Source organism: Diabrotica undecimpunctata, chromosome 4 (genome assembly GCF_040954645.1).
Source record: "Diabrotica undecimpunctata isolate CICGRU chromosome 4, icDiaUnde3, whole genome shotgun sequence".
NCBI lineage: Eukaryota > Metazoa > Arthropoda > Insecta > Coleoptera > Chrysomelidae > Diabrotica > Diabrotica undecimpunctata.
The window spans coordinates 159,707,946-159,727,543 of NC_092806.1; the positions used below are offsets into that span (position 1 = coordinate 159,707,946).

Below are 19,598 nucleotides of genomic sequence, written 5' to 3' on the forward strand. Positions count from 1 at the left end.
TTTTTTTGCTTACAATTTTTCATCAATAATAATGATAATATGTAATAATGACCAGGTCTATAATAACCTTACATTTTTATCATTTAAAACCCGTAACTGCTACCGACAGGGTCAGCGTGACCCATCAATAGTTTTAATTATGTTAACGGCTTGAATAATTTAAATATTTATATCATTTGCTTAATACACATTTTTTGTTTTAGATAAAATGGCTTCTTCAAGTAAGCATTTAACTTTGTCTGAGATGGAAGACATTCTAAACAGTGAAGAGTTTTGGAAAGATTTGGAAGATGCCGATGAAACGACAGATACTCTCCAAGAAGTAGAAAATAAGGAGCAAGCTGCACACAAATTATTTAACTATTCAGGTGAAAGTGACAGCGATGAAATAGACAATGAAATTTACAGTGAACACGACTCTGATAGTGAATTTGAGGTGGAACTATTGCATGAAAACACCTTAGACAGAGATGATGCCACGAATAACGCTTCAAGTAACAAAACAGCTACTTTGAGCATTTCAAAATTAGCTTGGTATGGAAAAGATTCTACAAAATGGGCAAAACAATCGCCAAAAAGGTCCAAAGTAAAATCTCATAACATTATAAGAGTTTTACCAGGACTGAAAGGTTCTACCCGTCAGAATCCACCACTGTGTCCTAAAGAAGCTTGGAAATTATTAATAACTGATGACATGTTGGAAATTATTGTTGAACATACCAACACAAGAATTGACTTAGTATCCTCAAATTACGCTACATTCAAACGACGTAAAAACTCTCTCTCAAAATTTGCCCCAACTTTCATTGAAAGAACAGATAAAATTGAGATAGAAGCTTTTATTGGACTTTTATTTATGCAAGGTATATTTAAGTCTAACCATGAAGATTTAAAATCATTATGGGCAACAGATGGTATAGGGAGAGATTTGTTTAGATGTTCGATGTCACTTGCACGATTCTTATTTTTGCTAAGCTGTTTAAGATTCGACAATCATCTTACAAGGTCTGAAAGAGTGAAAACTAATAAATTGGCAGCTATATCCAACCTATTTGAAACTTTTGTAAAAAACTCCCAACAGAACTATGTTCCAGGTCCTCACGTAACAGTAGATGAAATGCTGGTACCATTCAGGGGAAGGTGTGCATTTAGAATGTACATACCTAATAAACCTGCGAAATATGGTATAAAAGTGCAGATCTTAGCCGATTCCCAAACACACTACATGTATAACGCGGAGGTCTATACAGGAAAAATTCTCCAACAGAAAAAAAAATCGCTATTTTCACATCCAACTGAGGTTGTTCTTCGAATGATAAAATGTATTGAAAATTCCAACCGTAATGTCACTGGAGATAACTGGTACACATCAATGGAATTAACCAACGAGTTAAGAAAACGAGGAATTACATATGTAGGTACAGTGAAGAAAAATAAAAGAATGATTCCTCCAGAATTTATGGCCGACAGAAAGAGACCTGCTAGTTCTTCAGAGTTCGGATTTACATCAGACAATACTCTGGTATCATATGTCCCAAAAAAGGGAAAATCTGTTGTTTTAATATCATCAATGCATCACGACAGTACTGTTGATCAGAGCACTGGGAAACCCGAAATAATTATGTTTTATAACCAAACCAAAGCAGGTGTAGATGCTTTGGACGAAAAATGTGCAACATATTCCACTTCTCGAAGGACCCGTCGATGGCCTATGGCAATTTTTCACTGTATTTTAAATGTGTCTGGTGTAAACAGCCGAATAATATATCAGTTTTCCCGAGGAAAAGAAATATCCCGTTACAATTTTTTAAAAGAACTATATTTGCATTGCATTGCACTGTACACGCCACATATGAAGAAAAGACTTTACAACGTAAATGTACCCCGGAAACTTCGATGTCTCGCAGCGAATATCCTTGGAGTAGATATAGATGACACACCTGCACCATTGCCAATACAGAATATATCTAAAAGGAAGAGATGCGCAATTTGTCCCGGAAAAAAAGACCGGAAAACAAATACATACTGTTTTGTGTGCAAATTACCTATATGTTTACAATGTGCTCTAAAAATATGCCCAAATTGTAAATAGGAATTTATTTTACATTAAATTAGTTTACCGTTATATAAAAAAGTGTTTATGACTTAAAATAAATGTATTAGCTAATGTTTTTTCTTTATTTCAGAATTTTAAAACTGGGTCACAGTGACCCGTCAATAGCAGCTGCGAGATAACTTTTTGTCGGTAGCAGTTACGGGTTAATAATTCCATCGAGTTGAAATCTTCTCGATGAACAATTCCCTTCATTCACAGAAAACAATAGGCGACAGGCCTATTCAGCATGTGACAAGCGCAAGCGCAGCAAGTAGGGGTCGTGTTTGAAGGTACTTTTTTCTTTATTTTCGTATCTCTTTTTTCAATTTTCAATAACTATATTTTCTTAGCATTTTTTATCTTAATTATGTATTCCCAGCTAACATGATTACAAAAAAAGGGTACGAAAAAGTCTGATACTGACGCGTGCGCACAAAAAATAGTGATGAAAACTGTGTGTGAAAATGTCAACGTCGAAATTGGATCATGTTCAATGAACCTTAAAAGAAATAATGCATATAACTGTGTCAAACAAGTAAAAAACGACCATGTTGAGAATTTGGAATATTTCAATTATCTTGAAAGTTTTTTAGTTAAAATATACCTATATAATATATAGATAAAATATATGTAGAAAAAAACCTACATCTTTCCTGCAGAGAATTCCGGTGTGACTTTTTAATTATTAAGAATTATTATACGAGTTATAAGTCGAAAATACAATAAAATTTATAAAATTAATTGGCTGCGATAAAAGTTGGGCCTTATGGTGTTTAACCGTATGACATAAAAAAAAGTTGAACCATCCCTATGTATAAAAAAAGTGAAAAAAGAATATTTTTTAATACAAATTTTTTTAAAAAAATTACTGACATTTTGCCAGCTGTGGCCGGTCAATACAGTCGAGTCCATGGTTCTTTACCCGTGCGTCATTAACACCTGGCGAGATAAAACACATACTTTTTATCTAGCACCATGCATTATTGTCTTCCACGAATGAAACTAAACACAAACCAGCTACCAACTGTTATTAAGTAAATACACACGTTATTTTTATGAACGATGTAGAGTCAGTACATCTAGAAGAGATAGGTACAAAAAATAAGCTTGAGGACGTTTTCCGATTTTAAGTAAAATTTGTGACGTTTCTGGTTTGTTTACTTGTTACTGTCAGTTTGTTGGATTTTTTTGCTGTTTCGTAAATACATGAAAAACAGAAATAGTTCATATCCACGAGAAGATGTATTTTTAGACGAAACGTTTATTTTTTCTGGGGGAAATAGAATGATGTCGTGGCAGGGTGACAACAGCAGAGGTGTACGTAAACCAGGTGGTTATGATGGAAACAGATTTATTGTGGTTCATGCCGGTTCAGCAAAAGGTTTTATTTCAGACGCCAGTTTGTTATTTTGTTCTTAATCCTTAACTGCAGATTATCACGGTAAAATGAGTAGTATAATATGTATTTACTAAATGGACAAGTACACAATTACTTTCTAATTTAGAACACTCATCTTTGATTGTCATGGACAACGCAGTTTACCATAGTGAAATCACGAATAAACAATGTTAATTTTGATAAACATCAGTTAAAACCAGAATTGTTACAATTGGCCAAGATGAATCGACAAGAAAATATATAATACAGTAGACTCCCGTAAGTTCGGCCTCGGTTACTTCGGTCTCCGCTTAGTTCGGCCGGCTCTCTGAGCATTAGTCACACACTTGGCGAGCGCCAGTCAAACGCGAGCAGGTAAAGCGTTCATCTTTACGGTAGGCCTACAATCAGCGATTCTTTTTTCACTTGCGATTTTTACTGTTTATATAGACAATAATAAACTGCTTTAAAATGAGTGAAACGCGTAAACGTAAGTACAAGTCAATGGAACAGAGACTACAGCTCTGGAAAGATTGGACAAAGGAGAATCCGTGCAAAGTATATGCAGAGATTTAAACTTGGGCAAAAGTATAATCAACCACTGGCGGCGCAATAGAAAAACTATCGAAGGCTTTTGTACACAGATTGAAACTGAAAAAGTTCTACAAAAGCGTTGACAATTGAGAAAAGCAAAACACGAATTGTGGAAAATGCTCTGTGGTTGTGGTTCGTTCAAGAACGAAGACGAGGAACCCCGTTAAGTGGACCAATCATAAAAGAGAAGGCTATGATCTTGCACTTAATGCTTCATCCAGAAGAGGCGTTCTCGGCTAGAAAGGGATCGATGGAAAAAGAGATACGGGGTCAATTTTATTGGAGTTTGTGGCGAGAAGCTGTCAGCAGACCCAACAGGGGCCAAAAATTTTTCTGCAAAATTTTAAAAATCACTGGTGACCAAAACTTGTCCGGAGTCCGGAGCAAATCTACAGCATCGAAGAAACTGTGTTAAATTTGAGACTTCTGCCCAGAAAAACCTTTGCCACCCCACAAGAAACATCTGCGGCAGGATTTAAAGTCAGCAATGAGAGGATAACGGTCGTCTTGTGTTCAAATGCCTCGGGGACCCACAAGATACCCCTATTTGTCAATGGCACCGCAGCAGCAGCAAAACCGAGATCGTTTAAGAACATAAACATGGAAACTCTACCAATGTATTACCGGTCACAGAAATCAGCATGGATGGACACATATTTGTTCAGCGAATGGTGTGTGTGCGAATTTGTTCCGAAAGTGAAAAACCATTTGACAAAATTAAATCTGCCCATCATAGCACTTCTATTGCTTGACAACGCGCCTACTCAAGAGAAAGGTCTTCAGTGTGATGATGAAAAAGAAATTAAACTAATATTCCTTCCACCCAATGTAACCAGTCTTCAACAGCCAATGGACCAAGGGGTCATTGAGAGCTTCAAGAGAAAGTATCGCCGAAAACTGCTTTCTGAAGTTCTTTCAAAATTGGAGGCTAATGACAACTTAGACCTCTTAAAAGTGCTGAAGTCAATTAATATGAAGGGTATTGTGTACATGTCCGCCAAGGCATACGACGAAATACTACCGTCGACGTTTGTAAAGTTGTAGCGTTTTATATTTGGTGGAATATTTTCGTTTTTCTGTTTACAAATGAATTTTAAAACGCAATAAACTGGAATATTTAAAAGTTGTTTTGAGTCCCCTAATATAATATTGCAAGTCAGGTATACGGTTTTTCTAAGACGTATTTAACTGAGAATATTTTTTTGTCTTTGTTTACATTAATATTCCCCTATTCTCTGTATGTATTGTGAGGTAAAAAATTTCCAGTTAACCAATTTAAAAGTAAATACTCAAGAAGTTTTTTGTCGGTTCGTTGCTAAGAACGAGGTCAAAAAAGGGTAGATTGTTTGCTTTAAGTTTGTAGGCAAAAACTAGCTGTGAGACGTAAAGGGAAATTTATTTTGCGTTGAAATTTGTAAAATGTAAGGCATCGAGGAGTCGACATTTAAGCCCCAAGCAAAGCAGACAGAAGAGATTTTGAATCGCGAGTCGATTCAATTTTTTTTGTGTAATATCTTAAGACCGGTTAAGGTGATGATACTCTATGCAATGTGGCAATTTAGATCAGAGTAACCACCCATAAGATTTGTGCAGTACACCGGCACTGATGAAATTTGGAAAGTGTTTATATAGAATGTCCCCGTCGACAGCTTGATTTCCTCCATCAAGTTTCTGTTCCAATCGTTCCTGCTTACGTATGGAAATGGTTTATTTTTATTCAAGTTGAGAGTTATGTCCTTTGCAGCTCCAGTCCCATAGATGTTAACAAGTTTTTTTTGAAAGTTAAGTGCTAAACTGTGAATCCAGGTAACAATTAACATTTTAATTTTTAAAGACAGACAATTTTTTTGATAATTATTAATAATTGCTTTCATTAAAAATTAAAAGGATTTGTAATAAATAATAAATTGTAAATTTTATGGTTTAACAGCTGTCATTTTAATTGTTTTTTTTTAATGTAATGTTAACATATGACAGCTAGCTTTGTTCTTTTCGATATTCATTTGTTTTGTTTGTTTAAAAAAAGGTTAATCTCTGTGCGATAACATTTGTAAGTTTTGTAGTATCTCCAATCCATTTGTAGACGGACACATGTAAGTTTCTTTTTTATTCTGTATTTGGCAACTATTTATATAGTATATTTTTTGTGCCATTTTTATGTTTGATAACTATTTGTAAGAGACAAAAATAAACGTTTTGATTAGTTTCTCTGATCCATTTTTGTTTTTATTTTAGAAAATCTCCTAACCTTTTTGTATGTTTACCTTTTAGGAAGGAAGAAACTTTCTTTCCTCCAGCAGGAAGTTTTCTCGAAGCGGCGTCCCTTTTAAATAGCTAGAGGTATTTCTTCCTGTCTTTTTTTGCCCATTTGTCCAGGAGATTTATGTAAGTAACCCCTTTGTTTCATATTTTGGTAGCTACCCCAATCTCAACCCCTTGCCATTCACTTATCCACGACCCCAGCTCTCCAACAACCCCCTGAGTGCCGTTCGCATAGTAGCGTTTATTTTGCTTGCCCTATCTTCGCCCCCATAGTTTCAGTCCCCAATTTTCTACCCCCATATTCTTACCCTGAGGTAGGCAAAATAATTTCGTTACAAAGTCTTGGAAAAAACTTTGGCCAAATATAGAAGATAAGATTGACCAAGCAAACACATCAGCAGATGAACGAAACAACATTCTTGTTAACTAACCTGATGACAATGCAGCTCTATTACACGACCTTCAGCAACTACCGAACTGTGGTTCCATTGTTGAAAATGTTTTTTAGTGGATCAACTTTGAAAAGGAGCTACACAACGAGGTTTTGAACAACGACGAAATCGCCGAGTGTGTTATTGTGAAGAGGTAGATAAAGAAAATAAAAGGAGCCACGCTGAAGGCAAAGCAGCTTTGCAACTGGCAGCTACCTACGACGAACAGCAAAAAGAAGCAACTGCCATCGATGTAATGATTATTAAAAAGTGGCGTGACATTGCACATCAAAAATCATTAGAAAAGAAAATTCAGAAAAAAACTACCGACTTTTTTTAAGTATTTAAGAACCCAAACCATCAATGTGCAATAATATTTTTAAATTTTATTAGGACTAGAGTTTCTGTAAGTATTGTTTTATAGTATTTTTGTAACGGTCTATCTTATCATATTATATGTTAAATATATGTCAGAATATTTCTCTGTCTTGTCTTCTACTTAATGTACAAATGTTTTGTTTTTGCTAGATCCATACAAACAATGTGTAATCCAAAAAAAGAAATCCTATCAAGAATCGAACAAGCAAGGAAAACATTCATGAGCATGAAAACATTTTTTACAAGATCAGACCTTAGTCTGAAGCTTAGAATCCGAATGATCAGATGTTACGTTTTTTCTGTCTTACTGTAACGCTGTGAAAGTTGGACAATGGATTCTGAAATAGAAAAAAGAATAGATGCCTTTGAGATGTATATATACAGACGAATGTTGAGGATTCCATGGGTACAAAGAGTTACTAATGTTGAGGTACTTCGTCGCATGTGTAAACAAAAAGAATTACTAAGAATAATCAAAGAGAGGAAAATGCAATACTTGGGTCATGTGTTGAGATATGAATTACTTCAAGTTATACTGGAAGGAAAAGTACAGGGCAAAAGATCAATAGGAAGACGCCAGAACTCGTGGCTGAAAGACCTGAGGAGATGGTTCGACCGCTCATCCGCAGAGATCTTTCGCGCAGCAGTTTCCAAAACTACAATTGCCATTTGGATCGCCAATCTTCGACAGGAGACGGCGCAATGAGAAGAAGAATACAAACAATAAATAAGTATTTTTTAGATAACCATCGGTTAGTTCGGCCACTTTTAAGTTCGACCTAGGGTCCGGTGCCGAGATGACCGAACTTACGGGAGTCTACTGGTATATTGTAGATGAATTGATACGTGAACATGTATACGAAGTGCTTAGATGCCACCGTATCACCCAGATTTTAATTCTATTGAATTATGGGCAGATTTCAAGACTTACTATAAAATGTATATTTTCAGAGATGGATATAAAGATGCAACATGTTTTAAGTATGTGGAAGAACAATTCAAAAGTGTACCGGTGTCGCCTGGGCAAAGTGTGTAGAACATACTAACAAATCAATTGATGAGTGGTTCAATAGAGAAGAAAATATGTGTAATATTAATATTGAACCTATAATAATTAACGTAGAGATAACAGTTCAGATTCTGAAGGTGATGAAAATGAAATATGAGAAGCGAAAAACATACGTTTAAAATCTTGCAACAATATTATTTGAGCTAAATTATGTTTCATTCTTTAAATAATTTTACTATGACCTATTACATCAACACACTGTAAATATTATTGTATATTTAATTATATTTTTTTTATAAATTGTTTATTAATTTATTCATCACTAATGTTATTAAAACCATGGAAAAGGAAATGTGAAGGGATGGGAATACCAATCCGGAACGAAATAAATCTAGAAAAGACCGAATATTTAACAACAGAGCAAGAACCAGTGAGAAACTTGGAAATGGACGATAATAGGGAAATTAACGGCACTGACAAATTCAAATATTTAGGATTCATACTCTCAAAAAATGGAACCACCGAGCAAGAGATAACCAGCAGATTAGCACAGACAAGAACATGTATTAAACAAATGAACGGGCTACTGTGGGATAGACAGATTACCAGAAATACAAAGAAGAGAATTTATAACACCTTGGTACGCAGTATAATGACCTATGGAGCAGAGAATTGGCTAATAAATAAACGCAACAGGTCCAAAATCACAGCAACTGAAATGGAGTTCATGAGAAGAAGCTGCAGAGTGACAAAAATGGATCGCATCAGAAATGAGGAGATAAAACGAAGAATGGCAATAGAACAAGACATACTCAGCTACATCGAAGAAAAACGTTTAATTTGGTATAGACATGTGAGAAGAACAGATCATACAAGGTGGATAGCAAAGATTTCGGATTGGAGCCCAATGGGGAGGAGGAAAAGAGGTAGACCCCGAAGATCATGTAGGGATGAAGTGGACGAGGCCATGGAAAGACGAGACCTTAGAGATGGAGAATGGCAGAACAGAAAGGACCGGAGACGTTGGCTAAAAGAAGGAAGGCGGCGACAGCTGTAAAAATCCTTATATAGATAGAGAATGTTATTAAAAGATTCTATTAAGCTACTTCAAATGTAGCTGTAAAATGTACTGGCTAATAGGAAAAAGATCACAACTGAATTTGTAAAATAAAATCCTAGTTACAAGTCAGTGATAAAGCCAATATGGAGCTATGGGATCCAACTGTCGGGATCTTCGTCAAGATCCAATATCGACATACTGGAGAGATTCCAATCGAAGACCTTCCGCATTATCACAAATGTACCGTGGTACATGTCCAATGAATTCATCAATGGCGATCTTCATATGAAAACTGTCAAAAGAATTTGCCAGTTACTCCCAAAAATATGACAGGCGACTGCAAAACCACCCCAACAGGCTAGTGTAATGTAAACATAGCAAGGAAATAAAGAAGGAGAAATTAAGGGGTAATTAGCCTAGAAAAGAGTAATAATTATTTAAGTAATTATTACATATTCCAAATTGATTAAAGAACAAATAAATTCATAGCTAGTAAGTAACATAGTTAATGTATATATTTTTACATTAAACAAAGATTGAAAACTCGACCCAGTTTAAATGTATTACACGAGTCTCAAATATCAGGTCACCACGGTTGCTTAAAAGAAAAAAAATCACGTTTAAAAACATAGACCTCCGCTAAAAAATAACACGGGGACTCAGTCAGCAAAAAAAACAATAACTCGACCTTGGTACTACGACTGAAAATTGAGAATACGGGCTCATAAAAAAACCGAACAAACGGGCCAGCGAGGACTAGTGGGAAGGTGGCACTCGTGCTGACAGCGGTGGGATTCAAAATAACCTTTTGAGGCCCCAGACAAACAGAAGGCTAAAGCGTCTTACTCCAAGCGATCTACCAACAATATTTTAAACTTTTAAATTAAAAAAAAAAGTTTTTTAAAAATCATGAATGTGTTGCTTGTGTGAGTCCATTTGAAAAGGTAAAAGAAATAATAAATTAGACTTACTCACAGTCTATCTCTCTCTCACTTATCTTATATAGTTTGAACCATGTTCTTTCAACCATCAATTAATAGAGTACCGGCATGTAAGTAATGTTTTATTTATTTGTTCATTTATTAATATTACAGTTTAATAGACTATTTTACCAATTTGTGGGTCTTACCTTGTCTGTTTAAACATTTTATTCATTTTGAAAAACCACAGACATGTAATATTGGCATAATTACTCTAATTTATATAATTTATATCATCTATCTTTGTTTATCTTTATTAGACAACACCCTAATATGGGTTTATTATTTCAGCATTTATTTAACTTTGTACCGAGACCTGAAGATGCTTTGCATATTGTAGAAAGCGAAACCGGTCGTCTGGATAGTTAAATTAAATTCATTGTAAGTAAGTCTAATTTATTATTTCTTTTACCTTTTAAAAAAAAATTTATTTATTATAAACATTATATTAGAGTCACAAATAATTTTGTTACTAAAATTATGATGTAATAGGTTATTGTCACTGGACATTCTCCTGCAAGTCTCTTGTAATCTAATTAAAAGTTCATTAAATGTTAAAAAAAATGTAGCTGTAATACTGCACCAAAATTTTAAAGCAAAACTAACATTTTACATTCTATTTACTTGATAACATCAAATTTTATAATATAACCCGTGATCCGAGCAGTCGTCACTTTCTGTTACTTACTGTTGCGTGGAGTATATTTCCGACTTATTTCTTATGCTTTAAATAATGACGCACGGATAAAGAACTATGGACTCAACTATACTTACCTTTTTAATGATAAGTAAAAATTCGAAGAAAATTGCCTTTTCTTGCCTGGATTATTCCAAAGTCCCGTGAAAAGTGGAGTAATAATCACTGCAAACAAATTAGTTTGAACGATCATATATCCATGTATACCAGAGCTTGTTTTTATGCTCTAGCTATGTAGCTTGTGAATGCAGTTGCAGAAATGAGAGTGATTATATCGAGTATTTGAACGACAAAACCTCTAAAGACGTAGAGTAGTCTCTACTTCTTCTCGATATCTTTCACCAAACTTCGCCCCAACACGAAAAAGTCCTCGATTACGGCGTCAAAGTTAAAAACAACTTTATCGTCCTCTAATTTACCTCCGTTAATTTTATTTACCTTAAATTCACACGTTTCAAACACTCTCGGATGCCACAAAACTCCTATTACATTGCCTCCATAGCTGTCGTGAAAGAATAAAGCGTATTTTCCGTAATTATCTCTGAGAGTTTTCAAATAGTCTGCGACGGGGTCGAAGTTCACGATCGGTATTCGATCGTAGTTGTTGGGTGCGTATTTTTCTACTACAGTTCTATTTTGGACGGCAGAGAGAGCGATTTGTTCGTGTCTTCTGGAATTAAACAAACGTTTTATGTATATTAGGACGTTAAATCCTTGAAAGTTAGGTATAAAAAGTTCCTTTATACCAACGTTGTTCTGTCCTACGATGATCTGATCGATAAACTTCAAGCTTTCTGTAGCTAGTAACTTAATTCGGTTTAAAATTTGCTTAGATGGAGCATTCTTGGTTATAGTACTGAAATGGTCATACGGTGTTACGATGCAGAGGTTTGGAAAGCTGTTCCTGTTATTAGTAACTTCAGATTCGATCGTAGCTATGTCGTCTTTGGATAGATCTTCGTTAAAGTTGACTATTACTAAATATAAGGTAAAGTCTGTTTCAGATAGAAACTTGAGGAACCTCAAAAACGATTTCTGTGGAGTAACTGGATTAGGAGAGTTTTCGTTCAGGTACAGTGAAGCAGCTAGAAGATTGATAACCAGATCTGAAATATGGAACTCGTCCAGAAGATGAGCTCTTAACCATCGCTTGATTAGAGCAGTACCAGGTCCATAACTCGGATATGAAGATTGTATACCTCTAAGGCCACCAATTATCTTCGGTACCAAACTTAAGGACATTTCCATGTTGTAACTTTCCAAGGAATCTTTATAACTAGTTAAACCACCCTCACTATGTATTTTCTTCACTAGACCTACTTCTTTAGACACAAACAGCCTGTACCGGAAGACTATACCTTGGTAAAATACGTCTAAATATCCAGGAGTTGGATGTGTCAGAAGTCCATGATTATCTTTCAGTAGCTTTGCGATTTCTAAGTAGAACGACGTTTTAATGTGACGAAGAGCTTGAAGATCATTAGGCCATTTTGAACTGAGTTCGAGCTGTAACACACAATCAACTGTTTGAACGTATCGCGGCATTTTCTTAAATTTTTGGTCTATGTTAAAGACTATATTGTCACGAACAGTTAAGGCTATGCTAGAATCCGCCTGAAATAAAAAAAAATTATATCACAATTACAAAATCAATGATATGCGTACAATGCTAGCAAAAGTAAAAAGTGTGGTTGACAATATTGTTGAAGAATCAATGCACTCAATTCTCTTGAAGTTTGAATGTCGTAAGAATTTGTATAACTACAAAAAAAATCTAATAAAGATTTATACCTGAAAATTTGCTGGTATCGGTGGAAAAGGTTGAGCATAAGCGAAGACATCAGATGCTCCTTGCACTCCGGTGATCTTCAACGACAACTGTAACTCCCGCAACATCTTACTCAATGCATCTGATGCGTGAATAATTTTCAAACACGTCTCTTCGTTAGTACCGCTTGGGTAATTCGGTACTAAACGTTTGAATAACATTACATCTTCGAATTTGTCATAGAAAATCTGAAATATATAAAGAACTACTGAGGAACATACAATTTGGTAAATTTGGTAAATGAGCTACCCAATAAGCTTACTGCTGGTGCAGATGGAGTGCCTAATTTTTTATTAAAAGTGTGTCTGTACCCTTTTAATGCCATTTGTTATATTGTTTAATAGATCTCTGGAAATCTCTATGTTTCCTTCTTCATGGAAAGAAAGTTATATTGTTCCTATATTTAAAAATGGTCAGAAAGACAATATTGAAAATTATCATAGCATATGTATACAATCTGCAATCCCTAAGCTCTTTGACTGTCTTATAGCAAAGCAACATTCTTGGTTATGTAAAGGCTTAATATCTCAATCACAACATGGTTTTCATAGCAAAAAATCCACTGCAACAAACTTGGTTTGCTATCAATGTGATACAGTATCTCATATGGAAGACTGTAAACATGTAGATGCAATATACACAGATTTTTCCAAAGTATTTGATCATGTAGATCACCAAATACTTTTGGGTAAATTAATTAATGTAGGCTTTCATGTCAGGTTTGTTGAATGTATTAAAAACTCTATATCTGGGAGAAGTCAAAGAGTCAAGATAGGTTGTCATCTGTCTGACAGTATCTCAGTAACAAATGGAGTTCCTCAAGGGGGCCACACTTCTCCACTTCTTTTTAATATCTGTGTTAACCACATCACTTCCTGTTTCCTAAATAGCAAATGTCTAAGTTGAAATTTTGGAAAGTTATAGATAGCTTAAAAGATCAAACCTTGCTACAATATGACTTAGACTGACTACAAAATTGGTGCAATCAGAACAAACTCCATTTGAATGTAAAAAAATGTTGTTTTAAAAAAGTTTTTCTTGTAGTCAGTAGAATTGGAACAAGTTATACTATTAATAATCAACCACTGAATTATGTTTCTTCTATTTGGGATTTGGGTGTTATTTTTGATGAGAAGCTTACTTTCTGTGACAATATTGATACCATAGAAAGAGTCCAGCATAAATTTTTGAGATATTGTGCCTTCCATGTCCACACTACTATTGAAAAACATGATTATTCCTGTATCAAACAACAATTATCTTTATCCTCACTCAAGAACCATCGTGACATGTCAGGAACTATATTTATATATAAGATCATACATGGATTTATTGATTGTCCAAACCTGTTAAGCCAGATTAAATTAAATTAAATTCTTTTTTTTTTCTTTCTGACAAACATAGTTTGTATAGAATTAGTCATAAATATACATTGCTAAAAACTAAACACTAAACTAGACTAAACAAGACATGAACTGAATTTAAAAGCTAAATGAAATATAGCTAATATCTAAGATCTAAAAAATTCTTAGACTGTATAAAACACTTTTTCACATAAAAATTGCCTAAGATTCCTCTTAAATACATTTATTGAACTAGTGGACTTTACAACTGTAGGTAAATGATTAAACACCTGTAGCCCGTATACTCTGGGCGATTTAAATTTATTTAATGTTACCTTTTGAAAATGGTATATAAAGTTTATTACAATATCTAGTATTAAAATTATGCATATCACCACTCGTTTTAAACTGATGTAAGTTATTAAAAATAAAAACACATAATTCAAAAATGTATAGACACGCCAATGTTAAAATTTTATATTTTTTAAAATATTCTCTACAACTAGTTAGTCGGGAGACACCAGCGACACAACGCAATATTTTCTTTTGAATGACGAAAATACCATTTGCATAACCAGACATACCCCAAAAACATATCCCGTATCTTAGCCTGGACTCTATGAGTGCATAATAAATCATAATTAGCTGATTTTCCTTCAGAACATATTTTAAATTTCTAATTAGATAGTTAATGGAACTCAACTTCGAAACAACCGCTCCACAATGCAACTTCCAATCCAAACTTTCGTCAATCGTTATTCCCAAAAACTTGCCTGACGACACCGTAGCTATTTGCGTGTTGTTAAAAATACGCTGAAGATTTTCCAAGTATTTTTGTTTATTGTGGAAATGTATAACTTGCGTTTTTTCTGCATTAAGATGCAACGAGTTATCGCAAAACCAAGAATATAAAGATGAAAGAAAATCATTACATTGATGTTGTAGGATTACGTATACAATTATACATTAGATAGAATAATGGACGTATCATCCGCATATATAGTGAAATTTACCGCTCTGTTCACTTGTACGATGTCGTTAATGTAGACTACAAAGAGAATTGGTCCTATTATAGATCCTTGGGGAACACCCATGTTTGTAGTAACAAGACTAGATCTACAACTGGTCACACAATCCTCGATCCTCGTCTGCAGGCTCACATATTGTTGTCTATTGTTTAGAAATGACATAATCCACTGTAAAGAGTTTCCTGTAATACCTATCTGTTTTAGTTTTTTAAATAATATTTCATGGTTGACACAGTCAAATGCCCTACTAAGATCACAAAATATTCCAATAGGACATTCGCCTGCATCAATCAAACTGGTTAAATGAGCATAAAATGCATTGACTGCCATATTAGTAGATTTATTTTCTTGAAATCCATGTTGATTTATAGTTATGATATTATTGTTTTTTAGATAACCATTTAATCTCTTTAAATATCCATACTCAAATACCTTTGAAAATATACTGGGAATTGTTATAGGCCTATAATTGCTGACCAGTTTTGGATCTTCTTTTTTAAAAATGGGAACTACTTTGCCTGTCTTTAAGTAATTAGGAAAATCCCCATTGCAAAAAGACAAATTGGTGAGATAAGTTAAAGGATTGATTATAAAAGGTAAAACTTTTTTCACCAAAAATGCAGGTATCTCGTCAAAACCACTAGAGGATTTGTTTTTAAGTTTACTTTGCAAGAGTTCGATCAGTTCCTGCCCAGTAAATGGGTACAATTGAAAGAAATTTTCATGATCTATAATAATTGACTGACTGTCTTTGTCTACTGTATTACCTGGAATTTTCGACACGATATCAATGGATGCATTTTTAAAAAATGTGTTAAAAGTGCATGCTACCTCTTGAGGATCTGTTATTATATTATTGTCATCATACATTAAAAAAGTATTAGCATTGTTATTAGCACTTTTTGAAAAATCATTGACAATCTTCCACGTGATTTTATTGGGATTATCAGACGAAGTAATGATTTTCTGGTAATAATCTTTTCTTGTTTTGGTCAAAAGTTTTCTATGTTTTTTCCTTTGTTGTTGATAAAAATCTCTAAGAATTGGTACTGCCCTTGATAAAGCGTGTAAATTTCTTAATTCAAAACTAGACTTTCGAACTTCACTATTAATCCATTTATTTTAAGTTGTTTTGATTTTTGTCCTTGTTAATGGAAAGCTATTATTAAAATGATACAAAAAGATATTTATAAAAGCTTGAAATGCTAGATTAGTGTCTAAAATTCCATAAACACTATTCCAGTTTTCGTTAATGAGGTAAACGATAAAGTGATTTATTGATTCCTCACCAAATTGTCTTTTTTGTATAAAGTATGACAATTCCGTTTCAAAGTCAAGTTCCACTAAAACCGTTCTTTGATCTGATACAGTGTTGTCAAGTACACATGACAAACCGGAGTTCGAGAAATTTACCAATACATTATCTAACGTTGTAACGCTGGTATCCGTGACCCTAGTTGGCCAATTGACAAGATTAAAATTAATATTAAAATTCAGTAAAACATTGAGTAGATTAACATGGTCGTTAGTCATATGTCTGGTATCTACATTAAAATCACCACATATTACAAAACATATATTTGGTTTAACAGATTATCATCATCAGATATCAGATTAACTTTAATGTTCCCCATCAAGCTCTACATTACCACAATGTTTTCAATATTCCTTTCCACAGAACAACCTATGGTATTCACAACCCATTGGATAGATACATGGGGCTATTCAATGTTCGTGATTTTGATATTTTCAATATAACTTTAACTCAGTTAAAAAGATTTCTTGCTTTGTGATATGTATATTGGGATTGTTGAATTTTGTTCTTGTTATATTTTGTTTGTTTTTTTTTAGTATGTAAGATTTTTAGTCTCATTTTTTTTTAAACTTTTTAATATTGATTTTATATTATAAGTAATTTCAAATTTTGAATCATAACTGTGATTGTATATTGTAATTTAAACTGTTATTGAGGTTATCCCGTGTATTAAATAAATAAATAAATTCATTTTAAAAGTAAACCTGTTGTATTTCATGTTTCACAAATGCCAAATTATTACTACTGATTTGCAAACAATACCTCAGTACATATTAAAAGTACTTACCTTAAACTGCAACTGCAGTTTTTCTTCTAAAACAAAGCTGATGATCTTTTTGATTATATTTCTTTTTGCTCTAATAGTATTTGTTCTAAAATACACTGCTACATTTATAGACCCATCTCTAAACCTTCTATCTGTTGCAAGGTGTCCCCAGAAGTTTCTAAACTCAGCTGCTTCTTCAAACTTCTCTAAAGCCGGTCCTTTGTCTATAAAATTGAAAGCTTCATTAGGATTTAGGTTGATTCCAAGGAGGAAACTCTTGATATCAGTACCACATAGTTCAATTCTTGGTACAATGTTGCAGATTCTTTTGTTTAAAGCTCTATTGAGCATATTTGTGATATGATTAAATATAAGGACATTTTCATAACCAATATGTGTTGATTTTTCTTCATCAGAAAATTCAAATTTATTTTGAACACTAAGGGAACTGGAAAGGTCAATAACTAGATCATATTGATGTTGAAATGGATACTTTGTGAGGAACAATTCTCTAAATGACATAATTCTATTTTCATCCAGATGTTTAATAGCAACCTGGCTTTCTAATTTCACCTTTTTGTACATATCTTTAGTTAAAAACGACGTTAAATTGTAACATCCGGTTTTATCTAAGAATACTACATCAAAATGTTGTCTAAAGTTTGTTAAAATCTCAGAAGATACTTCTGTAATACTTATATTTTCCGTTAAAAGATCTGTAGTACTTAAATAGTTCCAAAAGTACCTCACTACTTGATATGAACTCATAAACTTTGTAATTTTCTTCTTGTGCACTAAATAAGCTACCAAACACAGCACCAATCTCTCTGTGAAAGCCCCAAAACCAATGTTAAGTTCTCTCTGATTTACCCAAACACATAATAACTTAATTCCATCTTGAACATGTTCATGATCTTTTAAAACTTCTTTAACAAATTCATTATTATCATAAAGAGTTACATCATGAGCTAGTAAACTGTTGTAAAGAATAGTTGGAGAGTTTTTTAATGTATCTAGATTGATGTTACATTCAAACAAATCCACTTTAACATTGTTTTGTTCTGTTAGAAACCTGGGACACTTAAATGTTTCATTTTGCGGTGAAATGTACACAAAAACATCTGTCTTATCACAATCCTTAGGCTGTAACTTTATTATTGGACACATATGATTGTTTTCATCGTACACAATCTCTGTATTAACGACTAAGCTCTTCTGTTTCAAGTATTCTGCTATGTACAATAAATAATACCACCTCTTTACCAAATAACGATTGTTTAAATAGTCTTTTGTTAAAAAAGCACTTTGGGGCATCACTAAATTTATATTTAATGATAAATTGGGGCCTGGTAAACAATTATTTTCATATAAACCAAAATACTGTACACTTTCTGGTTTGTCAAATGATAAGCTAATATCCTGGTCAGTTTCAAATATTCTTTTATGAGCAGTAATCCTTTTTAAAAAAGCACTTAATTTCTTTCTCTGTTTTCCCAACCTCTCTAGTTCAGATAATTGCAATTTCTTAATGGGGAACGATTCCAAAGTGTTATTAAATAATGTTAACCACTGTGCCAACTTAGTCTTTCTTTTAGTCTTTATTTTAATTTCATTTAACAGTTCTGTGATTTGAAGCCTAAATAAATTATTATTGTACAGATTTTCTACTTCCCTTAAATTGTTTAATTCTTCGACTGTCGGTGGTTTATACAATTCGTTTTTATGTTTTTTCTTGGGTGGGGAAACAGCAGTTGCTGGAATGTCTTCATACTTTCTTTTAGATTCTTTGGATTCCTGAACAGGATTTGCAATTTCTGCTTCATCTTCCGACTCCGAATCCCAATCTTCATTTATATCGTTTATTATGTCCATATTTTTCATTATGATAACTATTTAAGATAGTCAGGTCACAGCATGGTCAGGTAAATAAAATTTTAAAATTCACATTCACACAAAAGTATTTTGAGGTTATGAAAATAAAACACACGTGAATCATAAATCAATTATGTGTCAAATGTCATTATTGAGACCACAACACTGTTGTCATGTTTTGTTTGAAAACGTTTAAGAAATAAATATAAAAATATAATAAAACATAATTGCTGGCCTTAATTTTATTTCATAAAGAAAAATTGGAATAATATTAACTAAATAATTAGTTTAAAATATGTATTTTGATTACGATTTGCAGATTTTAAGATCTGTATATTTGGTTGCCTATATCAAAGGCAGATGACATTATTTATTTTGAAATGTGTTTGGATTATTAAATGATAAGACTGTGGAACAAGTAATTATCATATATTTTTTAAATAAGATAATTACCGAAATAACTCTTCAAATAAATTATTTCTCTTATGACATAATTTGTTTGTTATTAAAATTTCCGTATAGTGTTCATCAGTACATAAACTAAGCAGGGAATATTCTTCAT

The 19,598-nt window shown here is 33.3% G+C and overlaps 1 protein-coding gene across 1 annotated transcript; it reads right to left on the reverse strand.

Moving 5' to 3' along the window:
* Positions 1-2,957: 2,957 nt before the first annotated feature.
* Positions 2,958-19,156, reverse strand: Mat89Ba (nucleolar protein 6 Mat89Ba). The gene is made up of 3 exons (XM_072530792.1): positions 17,186-19,156; positions 12,676-12,900; positions 2,958-12,498 (listed from the first exon to the last, which is right to left on the reverse strand). The coding sequence occupies exons 1-3, from the start codon at positions 19,043-19,045 to the stop codon at positions 11,203-11,205; spliced, it is 3,381 nt and encodes a 1,126-aa protein (XP_072386893.1). The 5' UTR covers positions 19,046-19,156; the 3' UTR covers positions 2,958-11,202.
* Between the last annotated feature and the right edge of the window lie 442 nt (positions 19,157-19,598).

Coding starts and splice junctions, on each gene's coding strand:
- Mat89Ba (XM_072530792.1), bottom strand. CDS start 19,045: ATGAAAAATATGGACATAATAAACGATATAAATGAAGATTGGGATTCG. Junction 12,901..17,185: donor AACTGCAGTTGCAGTTTAAG/GTAAGTACTTTT, acceptor TATATATTTCAG/ATTTTCTATGACAAATTCGA. Junction 12,499..12,675: donor CGATACCAGCAAATTTTCAG/GTATAAATCTTT, acceptor TTTTTATTTCAG/GCGGATTCTAGCATAGCCTT.